Raw genomic sequence first — 13856 nt, 5'->3', positions numbered from 1 at the left:
AGTTTGACAAGTTTTCCATCTTCACATTTGACTTGTTTCATGTCAACCACGGGTTTTACTCGACTTCTCACATTTTTGGTTATGTGATACTTACAAAGTAATGCATACGATGTAGGAAACACTGTTGTTACCTTACAGGGAGGTATTTTATCAAATCAGGTTAGGCACATTTGGATATGCATCTCCGGAAATATCACTGACCTGTTTTTAAATCAGTTGAGTGAATAACAAAATCATATAAATGAGTGCATAAGATATTTCAGAGCTGCGTCTCCAAATACACCCAAATAGTATACGATGATGCATCTTCAAACTATTTTTTAACTGGGGTGAATCTCATAAAAGCTCATTTTGATGTGCTTTTGAATGCGTCCGAAGATGCATCTCCAAACAAATGAAGATATTTTCAAATTTTCAAGAGTGTGGGAGACAACACCAAGGATGTAAAGAACGTCTCCCTAGAAAAGATACCGGGTTGTGAATAAGAATTTCTATTTCGAGACATGAGTGATATATTGAAAGAGTCCAAATTTTAGAATAGACCTCAAAAACACACTTCATATTCTAAATTTTTAAAAATATTTTAATCAATATTTTTTAGAGGTTCAGAATTCTATTTTTTATATTAATTTTATGAATTTTTTAGAGGTTAAAAACATAGGAAACGAAAAGCATATAATACCCATATATTTTCAAATGTCTCTCGGAAAAAAAGACATCATAAGATAATAAGATTAACACATATTCCTTGCTATATATTAGGATTGAATTGACTGATCAAACCGGTCGAAGAGATCATAGTTTAATCTAATTGTTGAATCAGATAAATTATTGAACCAATGAGAATCGTCAAAACCGTAAAAATTGATAAATTGGAGATCTTAAAAAATTGACAGATTAAATATTTATTTTTTTCTCAAACAAAACAATTATTTTGATAAGTTAAAAATATATATAAATATAAATAGATTTTGTTCAAAAGTTTATTTAGAATAATAACTTTTATATTTATTAAAGTGCAGTAATTTATTATTCAATTTACATCTCAATTTATTCAAAATTTATTTGAATTGTATTCAATAAATATGTTACGTTATTTTGAAATTTTTTTTTTTTTTTTAAAATTAATTGTTATGCAGTGTAAAAAATTTCTTCGAAAAATCTATTTCTTTTAACACTATTGTACTATGTTACAATAACAGGTGATGTGTTCTCGGGAACGTGGTCAGAAGGAGTTCACTATTCAGGAGTTTTAGATGAATGGTTTGGTCCACGTTGTTGGTCAACGCGTCCTATCTTATTGTTTCTCACAACACTTTTTGTTTTTATCCCTCTCGCATCCTTTAGACGTGTAGGTACGTCCAATTAAGATTAAAAAATATATATATTCATCTAAAAATTCTTATAATTATTGTTTATAATATGTTACATAATTCTTGATCTATTTTATGGTATACATATCAGATTCACTGAGGTACACTTCAGCATTATCAGTGGCACTGGCTATTGTGTTTGTGGTGATAACAGCAGGTCTTGCAATTCTAAAGTTTGTTAATGGAAGCATTACTATGCCACGCTTAATGCCTAAACTAACAGACGATGAATCCTTTTGGAAACTCTTCACTACCATCCCTATACTCGTCACTGCTTACATCTGTCATCATAACGGTCAGTACTGTTGGAAATAGACCCTTTTGTGTTTAGGAAAAGTGTGTGGGAATATTAGAGGGTTGAATAAAAACTTGGAAGGTAGGAGAATTATTTATGGAAGAGAGAACTTTGTATTTTTGCTTGATTCAAAAGTGTTGGATTACATCTCTATTTATAGTACTTTAAGGAGAACTCTAGACACACTAATTCTAGAGAGTTCTCAACTCTAGATATTCAAAGAGTATTCTAGAGAATATTACAATCTTAAGAAATATCTAGATACTCTAAATACTACAAGATTTTTCTAGAAACATTATCCAATATAAACTAAGCCCAAATAACTAAGTCCAAAATCAAATAATAAAATTAGGCCCAAATCAAGTTTAATATTTCAACATCCCCCCTTAAACTTGATTTGTGACTCCAAGCATATTCCTTAGCTTCACGAAAGTTTCCAATTTGAGTGGCTTGGTGAAAATGTCGGCAGCTTGATCTCTAGACATCACATACTTCAACTTCACCTTCTTCTTCTCGATGCATTCTCTTATGAAATGGTAACGAGTGTCGATGTGCTTACTTCTTTCATGAAATACAGGATTCTTTGCCAAAGCAAGTGCTGATTTATTGTCAACACATATTTCGACAGGATCTTCTTGTGGCACTTTTAATTCTTTCAACAAATTTCTTAGCCAAACTGCATGACAAACACATGATGTGGCGGCAACATACTCAGCTTCACAAGTCGACAGTGTGACGATAGGTTGCTTCTTTGACATCCAAGTGAAAGCAGTATCTCCCATAAAGAACACAAAACCAGTAGTGCTCTTTCTATCATCCAAGTCTCCACTCCAATCACTATCACTATAGCCAATAATCTCATAATTGTTAGAAGAGTAATAGTGCAAGCCAAAATTTGTTGTACCTTTGATGTATCGAAGGATTCTTTTTGCCGCCTTGAAGTGAGTTGTTGTTGGAGCTTCCATGTAGCGACTTACGACTCCTACAACATAGAGAATATCCGGCCTTGTACTTGTCAAGTAACGCAGACTTCCAACCAAACTTTTGTAAAGAGTTGGATCAACAAACTCTCCATTTTCATGCTTACTCAACTTGCTTCCACATTCCATCGGGGTGCCAACTGGATTGGCATCATCCATCTTGAACTTCTTAAGGACTTATTTGGCATAACCTTCTTGGGTGATAAAAATTCCTTTGTCTTCTTGCTTTACTTCGATGCCGAGATAATATGCCATGAGCCCCATGTCTGTCATCTCAAATTCATTTGACATGTCTTTCTTGAACTCTTCGAACATGCTTAAATTGTTCCCTGTGAAGATCAAGTCATCAACATATAAGCACACAATCAAAATATCTCCACTTTGCGCTTTAATATAGAGTGCATGCTCATATGGACACTTGATGAAGTTCTTGTCTTGAAAGTACTTGTCGATTCGAACATTCCAAGCTCTCGGTGCTTGCTTGAGTCCGTACAATGCCTTCTTCAACTTCAAGACTTTTTCTTCTTGCCCTTTTACTTCATAGCCTTGTGGTTGCTCGATATAAACTTCTTCTTCGAGAAAACCATTCAAGAAGGCCGACTTCACATCCATTTGATAGATCTTCCATTCATTTTGGGCTGCCAAAGAAATGATCAGTCTAATAGTTTCAAGACGAGCAACGGGGGCAAATACCTCATCATAGTCAATTCCTTGTCTTTGACTATATCCTTTCGCCACCAATCTTGCTTTGTATCTCTCCACGTCTCCTTTTGCATTCTTCTTTGCCTTGTACACCCATCTTACTCCAATTGCTTTGTGTCCTTGTGGAAGTGTAGTAAGTTCCCATGTATCATTCTTCGTGATTGACTTGATTTCTTCTTCCATGGCGTCTCTCCACTTTACATTTTCAACTGCTTCTTGATAGCTTAGAGGCTCGCAATTATCCAAAAGGCAAAAAAGGTTAATGTCATTTATGTTTTCGGTTACCTCATAAAGCTCTTCAATACTCCTTAGTCGTGGTGTCCTCTCACTTGAGCTTGTTTCATCCAACCTTGGTGTCGGTGAGGCCGGTGGTGTAATATTTTCTTCTATCATTGGTTGTTCCGTTTCGTCTTCTTCTTCAAAGTAAGGAAGAAAATCGTACCTGTCTTCTTGAAGACTCCAATCCCAACAATCTTCTTCTTCGAACTCCACGTCACGACTTATGACGATCTTTCCACTATTTGGATTATAGAGCTTGTACCCTTTGGAGCTTGAGTCGTAACCGACGAATACATACTTCTCACTTTTATCATCGAGCTTTGTTCTCCTTTCATCAGGAACGTGAGTATAGGCAATGCTTCCAAACACTTTGAGGTGAGAGATCCCAGGCTTCCTTCCACTCCACGCTTCTTGTGGTGTCTTCTCATGCACGCTTCTTGTTGGGGAACGATTTGTCAGATAAACCGCACATGCCACTGCTTCGGCCCAAAACTCTCTCGGCATCTTCTTGCTCTTAAGCATGCTTCGCACCATGTTAAGTATGGTCCGATTCTTTCTCTCTGCTACTCCATTTTGTTGTGGTGATCTTGGCACTGTTAGTGGGCGGCGGATTCCATGGTCTTCACAATATTTTTGGAACTCATTTGAAATGAACTCTCCTCCTCGGTCAGATATCATGGCCTTAATGGAAAGACCACTTTCTTTCTCCACAAGGGCTTTGAACTTCTTGAAGTTTTCAAACACTTCTGACTTCTCCTTCAAGAAATAAACCCAGGTTTTTCTAGAATAATCATCAATAAAGAGGAGAAAGTATTTACTCTTACCAAAAGAGTTTGGATTGATTGGTCCACAGACATCAGTGTGTATGAGCTCTAGCGGTTTTGTCGCTCTTGACGTTGATTCCTTTGGAAAGCTTTTCCGAAATTGCTTCCCAACTAGACATCCTTCACATAGTTGGTCTGGGTGGTTTATACTAGGCAAGCCTCTCACCATTTCCTTCTTTGACAAACATTTTAGACTATCGAAGTTGAGATGTCCGAATCGTAGATGCCATAGCCACGAAGAGTCGGTATAGCAAGTCTTGAGACACTTTGCAACATCATTTTGAATGTTCAAGAGGAACATTCTATTATTTGACATAGGCACCTTAGCAATCAAGTTATGTCTACAATCTCTTAAGAAAAGACTATGTTCTTTCAAGTGGATGTCATAGCCTTTCTCTAATAATTGTCCCAAGCTCAAAATATTATTCTTCATGTTAGGAACATAATAGACATTGGATATGAATTGATGACTCCCATTCTTTAAGCGTATAAGAATTTTACCTTTGCCTTTGACCGGTATCTTTGAGTCATCTCCAAATGAGACATTGCCAGTTGTCGCTTCATTGATCTCTACGAACATGCTTCGATCGCCACACATGTGATTGCTTGCGCCGGTGTCGAGGTACCATTTGTTTCTTTTCTCTTCAACTTGGTTTTGGCACGCGAGCAACAAAGTTTCTTCTTCTCTGCCTTTTTCTTCTACAAAGTTAGCTTTCTCCACAACTTTCTTCGAGAGTCTACACTCAGATGCATAGTGACCGATCTTGTTGCAGTTGAAGCACTTGATTTGTGATTTGTCACACCTCGACCATGAATTTCCTCTTCCACGACCTCTTGTTGCTTGTGGATTCCAACTTCTTTCTCCATTGTTAGAGTAGTTGTTGTAACTACCTCTTCCTTCTCCTCCATGTCCTCGTCCACGCCCACGATCTTGGCCACGACCTCGTCCTCTTTGGCTCTTGTAATTCGCATAATTTGCTTCCTTTATGTTGAGTTGTAGTAGTTGCTCCATAGCCTCCTTTTGTTTAATTTTTCTCTTTTGTTTTTCTTCGTATGCTTGTAAGGAACCCATGAGTTGCTCAATAGTCATGGTCTTTAAATCCTTGTTTTCTTCAATGTTGGTAACAATGAAGTCAAAACTTGGATTTAAAGTGCGAAGTATTTTCTCCATGACTTTTACCTCATCAACATCTTCACCATTTCTTTTAAGTTGATTGACTACGGCTAATACTCGAGAAAAATAATCAGAAATTGACTCGGACTCTTCCATAAATAAACGTTCAAAATCACCTCTAAGAGTTTGAAGACGAATCTTTTTCACCTGTTCCACTCCTTTGTTGCATGTTTGAAGTTTGTCCCATGCTTCTTTGGCCGTCGTTGCGTTGGAGATCTTCTCAAATGTATCTTCATCCACCGATTGATAAATGAGGAAGATAGCTTTCTTGTCTCTCTTTCTTGACTCCCTCAATGTCTCCTTTACCCCTTGGCTTAGCGAGGCTTCATCTTGCTCATTGAAGCCTTTCTCAACGATATCCCACACATCTTGAGCTCCTAGTAGCGCCTTCATCTTGATACTCCAATTGTCATAGTTGTTCTTTGTGAGCATCGGCATTTGAAAAGGGAAACCTCCATTCGCCATTTTTTTTAGGACCTTGAAGCTCTGATGCCACTTTGTTGGAAATAGACCCTTTTGTGTTTAGGAAAAGTGTGTGGGAATATTAGAGGGTTGAATAAAAACTTGGAAGGTAGGAGAATTATTTATGGAAGAGAGAACTTTGTATTTTTGCTTGATTCAAAAGTGTTGGATTGCATCTCTATTTATAGTACTTTAAGGAGAACTCTAGACACACTAATTCTAGAGAGTTCTCAACTCTAGATATTCAAAGAGTATTCTAGAGAATATTACAATCTTAAGAAATATCTAGATACTCTAAATACTACAAGATTTTTCTAGAAACATTATCCAATATAAACTAAGCCCAAATAACTAAGTCTAAAATCAAATAATAAAATTAGGCCCAAATCAAGTTTAATATTTCAACAAGTACAAAACTCTGTACCATCAATATTTCTGAAAAATTATGTCTGTATCGGATACTGACACCATCTATATAATTGCAGTGCATCCTATAGAGAATGAACTCAAAGAACCTTCTCATATGAATGCAATAGTTCGAACATCACTTATACTATGCACATCTGCGTACATAGCAACAAGTCTTTTCGGAATATTATTATTTGGAGACAAAATACAAGATGATGTACTTGCGAATTTTGATGGAGATCTTGGAGTTCGTTATAGTACATTTCTTAATGATGTAGTTAGAGTGAGCTATGGAATTCACCTTATTCTTGTATTCCCAATTGTCTTTTTCTCACTTAGACTTAACCTAGATGGTCTTTTGTTTCCCCATGCAATTCCACTTGCCTTTGACAACAAGAGATTCTTTTTTGTCACAATAATTCTCATGGCTTTTGTTTTTGTTGGAGCTAATTATGTTCCTAGTATTTGGTATGCTTTCCAATTCACAGGTGCTACTACTGCACTCTCTGCTGGTTACATTTTTCCAGCCGCCATTGCTCTAAAGTAAGTTCTCACCTCGTTTCGTGTCAGTTTCAGATACTCATATAACATCGATATTTGTGATTACTTTTAATTTATTTATTTTTAAATTATTATCGATGTCAATATATCAATATTAATGTCGCGTAAATGTTCAATATCTATATTCGAGTCTCTGTGAAAATTTAATTTTGTGGTTACCATTTGACAGGGACAAACGTGGGGTTGCAACAAAAAAAGACAAGTTATTATCTTTGTTAATTATAGTTTTGGCTGTCTCGTGTAGCATTATAGCCATATGTAGTAACTTGTATACTTTTGGTAACAAAACAACATCACATGAAGCCTAATATTATCAGGATTGATGCCATAGATTATATGAGTTTAAGTTTTTCTTGTTAAGAATTAATAATTAAGTTTGTTATTTGAGAAAGTTACTATATTTATAGAGTTGTTAGAAATGGCTTAGTTTATAAGTAATCATCATTCTCATACTCGTAAATACTATTTCTCTCTCATCAAATATCATTTGCCGAACAAATTTTGATTTTGATCATATATATTTTAAATAGTATTTAGTTAAGTCTACTATATTATCATTCATCGGTATCAAAGTCTTCAATATGTATAGGTTTAACATCATCCAACTATGACATCACTATGAGCATGACTATATCGTTATACCCAACCATTCTAAAAAGATATATACACTATGATCTTCTAGTTGACAATGTCTTCCCACAGTGGACTTGTAAGAAACATTGAACAATATAGTAGTGGGATGACTCATGCATGAGTTTGAACATGTTTGGCTTGATTAAATCAACTATTTTCCCTATATAAGGTCAAGAAGGACGATGGAATTATTTTTGAATCACAAATTGTCAATGGTTAATGTTAGTATAAATTTACATCTTTGAAAAGACTTGACCTTGAACATTTAACTCATTTAACCTTTTGCTCAACTATTTCAAGTTAGTTGAGTCACCGTTTCCACCCCAAAAGGGTGATGGAATGATCTTTCAACACACTGATCAAGCAACTCTTATAGAACATGAAATCTACATTGACCATCTCTTTTAGCATAAGTGACATTTTCAAAATATTCATGCATAAATATAAAAAAATCATTTTGGTTTGGGAAGTTTTGTAGCAATGGTAAAGGATTAAGTGACTAATTAGACAAAATATCATTTTTAGTCCCTTAATTTTATCTCAGAATTCATTTTGATCCTTTTTAAAAATGTCAATGTAGTCTTGTATGTCCTCAAACGACGTCATTTAGGTCATTTCTGTCTAAGCAGGGTTTAAACCCATGCCTACGAGCATATTGGGGAAATTATCCATCACTTGAGCAATTTGTCTATTGGTAAATAAATCGAAATGTTTTATGTATGAATATTAACATGGCCAATGTTCAAACAAGTTCAAAGAAGTTGCTTTCTTCTATAAGTTGATTTCTTTTATAACATTATCTTGAAGAAGGTTCATCTAATTTTGTTCTTCTGTAAGTTGCTTTCTTTTGTAAGTTGTTCAAAAGAATTGCACTTAGTTATATCTCTTTCAATCCTTCGATTTCCCCTCCTCCAACCTTCACCATTTCTTTCCCACAACCACTTCCTTCTGTATGTTACAACTAGGGTTTTGGAAGAATTTCCCATCGCGGTTGTAATGACCGAGAATAAAATTGTTGGGGTAATTGATTTTCTTGTGGAATTCGATGGGTACTTAAAGAGTGGGCATGCTCAAAAAAAGATGATAAACACTAAAGTGAAAAATCATTTTGACTAGACTAACCCCCTATTGGTGCACCTTTTGTCTTATCCTTATATTTAGGTGTAAATATATAAGTTGTTTATGGATAAGAAAACGGGTGCACCTTTTGTCTTATCCTTATATTTAGGTGTAAATATAGAAGTTGTTTATGGATAAGAAAACTTATGAAATTTCTCTTTCATATGTATCCTCATCATATAGGTTTCCTTCTCCCCTTTTTATGACTCTTCACATCCTTCATAAATTCTCATGTCAATAACGTCTTTCCCCCCTTATAATTTCCTTTTAACGACCACCTATTCAATAATTGTAACTCCTTGCCATAATATATTGTTGGTGTAAGCCCTAGAGGCCAATACTTTTGGTACTTGTATCGAATTATTTATTAATAATAAAAGACATTTTCTTTATTATGGTTGATTAATAAAGTCCCTGGAATAGATAGTCCGTTTGATGTATTAAGTGTGACTTAATCATGAGAACATATTGAACATAAGGACACTATTCTTAAAATATCCGTAGTCGAGCTTTAGTGTGAAGTGGGATAACATTAAAGCATTAAGACTATTATGTTTGTAGACTGATGATCACATCTCATGGATCATGGATAAAGAGTTATCAAGTCTTAAACATAGGTATGAATATTAGGAGTAATATTTATACTGGATTGACCCGCTATGAGAATACTATATAGAAAGTTATGCAAAGTGTCATAAGTTATTCTCATGGTGATAATAGTGTATACCACTCTTCGACCTGAAACCACTATGGATCCTAGATGTAGAGTCGAGTGCTTTATTGCTGATCCAACGTTGTCCGTAACTGGATAACCATAAAGACAGTTGATGGGTACTCCACGAAGCATGCTGAGGGACATGAGTGTCCTAGATGGAATTTTCCAATCCTGCGTAATAGGATAAATGTCTATGGGCCCAATATTGAACTGGACAAGGGTGACACGGTCTATACCTTGTGTTCAATATAGACATAAGGGCAAAGGGGTAATTATACACATAATTATTATCACAGGAGGTTTTGTCAGATCACATGATATTTTCGTGACTTGGGTAGCAGTGATGTGTTGCTAGATACCGCTCACTGTTTATTATGTTAAATGCGTGATTTAATATAATTGCCAACGCCGCGAAAACCTATAGGGTCACACACAAAGGACGGATTGATGAGAGATAGAATAATTAAGGAACATCGTAAGGTACGGTGTACTTAAGTAGAATACGAAATATGGTAAGGTACCAAATACTTAAGTGATTTTGGCATTTTATGAGATATGGGCCAAAATGCACTTAAGTGGGCTTTTTGGCTTGAAGCCCACACAAGTGGTTCTATAAATAGAACCCCTTGGGTAGAAGCATTGAAACTCTCACTGAGACAGAAAACACAACTGAAGAGTTGGAATTTCGTATCTCTCTCTCACTTAAAGCCTTCATTCATAACAGCTAGCACTGCGATTGAAGGAATCCGTTCGTGTGGACTGAGTAGAGACGTTGTCATCGTTCAACGTTCGTGATCGCCCCGTGGATCTGTATCAAAGGTTTTGATCATTATCAGAGATTTGCACCAAAGGCTTGAATCGCCACAAGAGGTAACGATTCTATCACTAATCATGCCCATTCGTAAGGATCACTAAATGGAGAAAATTTTAAATTCCGCTGCGTCATGGATGGCAATTCTCCTTCAGTGGTATCAGAGCCACTTACGAAACCATGAATCTGATATTTGTTTTTGTTATGTAATAATATGATTAAAGACAGAATGAATCAAAGGTTAAATTGAGACCGATCAAGTTACATATATGTGATATATGTAATCCTGATGCAAAATACATTATATATGATATAGTGTTCTCGTTTCGTTCATTCAAACCCTCAATGATTGTTTTCCTTTGAGCGATCAATGATCGTTTGCTTCTTGATCCGACATTAGTATGGTGAAGCAATGACGTGTTGATCAATCATACTGAATTAACAATCGAGATGTATTTGACGGTCTGAAATCGGTGCATCATGCTTAGTGACGACACAAGGGTTGTGTTGTCAGAGAGTTATGCGATTGGGGTTTGACTGCACAAGAGTTGTGCTTTCTAAACACTTTTTCGAACAGTGTTAATCGGTTAACGCATAGGGTTAACCGGTTAACGAGAAACTGAATACAGCCTTCTAAACCTTTTTGGAACAGTGTTAACCGGTTAACGCATATGGTTAACCGGTTAACGGAATGCGAAATAATTTTTTTTGAGATTTTCAAACAGTGTTAACCGGTTAACGCATTTGGTTAACCGGTTAACGCAAGGCGGAAAACAGTTTTCCAAGAAATTTTTCAACAGTGTTAACCGGTTAACGCATATGGTTAACCAGTTAACGCAAGGCAGAAAAGAATTTTCTAAAAGTTTTCAAACAGTGTTAACCGGTTAACGCATATGGTTAACCGGTTAACGCAAGAAAAAATTCACCCGTTCGGCTAGAAAAAGTGCTTTGAAGTATCAAGTGTTGATACGAAAAACGACATCAATTTTAAATGAATTGTTCATTAAAATTTTCGAGTAGGGGCGCTTCCCCTTCGACCCCGCAAGGGGCGCTGCCCCCTTGACCCCTGTCCGCTGACCGGGCAGCGGACCCCCGGCTAACTCTGCGTAGTGTGATCGATCATCGAAATTTAATTTGATTTTAATTAATTAAAGGAATTAATAATAATAATAATAATAAAGTGTTTATTATTGTCTTGTGGTGATCGGTTATGGCCTTAGTTTTCCTTTATTCTGCTTTGGATTTTAAAATACGACCTGCGTGTCGTGCCTCTCTCTTAATCTCCCAAATGTAACTTCTTTTCTCATCTCACTCCCTCGTATGTAAAACGAGTTTCTTTCATGTAATGTAATGATATGAAGAAAGCAAAGAAGTCAGTTCCAAAGGAGGACAACCTTGAAGATCTTGCTTGGAGAAGCTTAGATCGTTGTAGGTTAGCTTAGGTTCTCTCATTGGCTTGGGAGAACAATTGCGCTAGGGGCCATAACTGTTTCATTATGTATGTATGCATGTTGATGCATGTGAATGTATGTTGATGCATGTGAGAGACGGTTTATATGATAAACAAGCCGGTGAGATCAGAAAAATTGCAATTCCCTCAAATTAAATATTAAGTTTATGCTTTCCAAGTTTTAACACTCATCAAGATTAGTAATGGATAATGTAGGTTTCGCCTACGCGAGGTGCATGATCTATATATTAGTAAGGTGCGATGGGATAATTGTAATATCCAACTGTTAAAACAATGGGTCAAACTTAACTAAACAAATTATAATAAGATTATATATATGTTTAGAAGCAAGAGTTGGAAATAATCCATATGATGGATTAGAATAAGGAGTTATTCACCCAACTGAAATTTTCGAGAGTTGTATGAGATACAATTGGAAGGAGTTCCTACCTAAAATAACCTAGTTTTGTGTAATCTGCCTACGCGGACTTAGAACGAAGTGAAATATGGATCTCGACCCACTAGAAAATCTTCCAACGGGATTTTCCGAATCAAATGATGAGGGTCATTTGTTTTGAATAAAATAGTGGAAGCATATTTAATTAAAAGCCTAATTGAATATGTCAATGATACTTATATTTTCATTAATCCTTATGTAGATTACCATGACAGCAAACACCTCTAACAACATTCTGCGATCAATCCTTGATAAGAAAAAATTGTCTGGGACAAATTTTCTAGATTGGCACCGAAACCTGAGGATTGTCCTCAAACATGATAAAAAGTTGTATGTCTTGGAGACACCTGTTCCTGAAGAGGAACCTCCTAGTTCTGCACCTAAGGCAGAAAGAGATGCTTATAAGAAGCATGTCGATGATGCCAATGAAACTGCTTGTCTCATGCTGGCTACCATGAACTCAGAATTGCAAAAGCAACATGAGAACATGTCAGTGTTCGATATGATCGAACACCTGAAGTTGCTCTATCAAGAGCAAGCAAGGCATGAGAGGCTTGAAGTTTCAAAAGCCTTTTTTCAAAGCAAGTTAGCTGAGGGAGCCCCTGTAGGTCCCCATGTACTCAAGATGATTGGGTATGTGGAAAACCTTGAGAGATTGGGTTTTCCCCTCGAAAAGGAACTTGCAATTGATTTGATCTTGCAATCGTTGCCAAATAGTTTCAGTCAATTTGTCCTAAATTTCAATATGATTGATATGGACAAATCTCTTCCGGAACTGCTCGCCATGTTGAGAACTGCCGAGCAGAATCTGAAGTCAAAAGGGAAGTCCATTCTGATGATCGGAAATGGAAAGAGACAGAACAAAAGGCCCACTAAGCAGAGTGATAAGGGGAAAGGCAAGGAAGTTGCCAATCCCAGACCCACTGCTGCTTTGAAGCCTAGTGGAGGCATAGCAAAACAAGGCACCTGCTTCCATTGCGGTAAGACCGGACACTGGAAGAGGAACTGCCCAAAGTACCTGGAAGATAAGAAGAATGGAGTAGAGACTTCAACTTCAGGTATTTTTGTTATTAATTTATCTACTTCTGCATCATGGGTATTAGATACTGGATGCAATTCTCACATTTGTACAAATGTGTAGGAACTAAAAAGGAGTAGAGATTTGGAAAAAGGTGAAGTCGACCTACGAGTTGGCGATGGAGCAAAGGTTGTTGCTTTAGCCGTAGGAACTTTTGTATTGACTTTACCTAGTGGTTTAATAATTCAGTTAGAGAACTGTTATTATGTACCTGCAATTAGCAGGAATATTATTTCCATTGCTTGTTTGGACAAGTTTGGTTTTTCATTTATAATAAAGAACAATTATTGCTCAATTTATTTGAATGATATATTCTATGCTACTGCACAAATGAACAATGGACTATATGTCCTTGATCTTGAAATACCTATTAATAACATTAATACAAAAGGGTGAAACCTAACGAGTTAAAACCAACTAGGTAAGAATATTAAAACTCTTCGATCAGATCGAAGTGATGAGTATTTAATCCTAGAGTTTGATGACCATCTGAAAGAGTGTGGGATCCTATCCCAACTTACTCCTCCTGGAACAT

General features: G+C 36.2%; 1 protein-coding gene across 1 annotated transcript in view; it reads left to right on the top strand.

Moving 5' to 3' along the window:
* LOC127097147 (amino acid transporter AVT6A) overlaps positions 1-7386 on the top strand; it is a 46727-nt gene extending 39341 nt beyond the window's left edge. The window contains exons 2-5 of the mRNA XM_051035658.1: positions 1203-1355; positions 1465-1668; positions 6575-7040; positions 7228-7386. Coding sequence (XP_050891615.1) covers positions 1203-1355; positions 1465-1668; positions 6575-7040; positions 7228-7366 — 962 coding nt within the window. The 3' untranslated portion in view covers positions 7367-7386. The remainder of the gene's footprint in view (positions 1-1202; positions 1356-1464; positions 1669-6574; positions 7041-7227) is intronic.
* Positions 7387-13856: the final 6470 nt, after the last annotated feature.

The sequence above is a fragment of the Lathyrus oleraceus genome, chromosome 6 (assembly GCF_024323335.1).
Source record: "Lathyrus oleraceus cultivar Zhongwan6 chromosome 6, CAAS_Psat_ZW6_1.0, whole genome shotgun sequence".
Lineage (NCBI taxonomy): Eukaryota > Viridiplantae > Streptophyta > Magnoliopsida > Fabales > Fabaceae > Lathyrus > Lathyrus oleraceus.
Note: the sequence above shows the minus strand (reverse complement) of the source record. Positions and strands in the feature narration are given on the sequence as shown.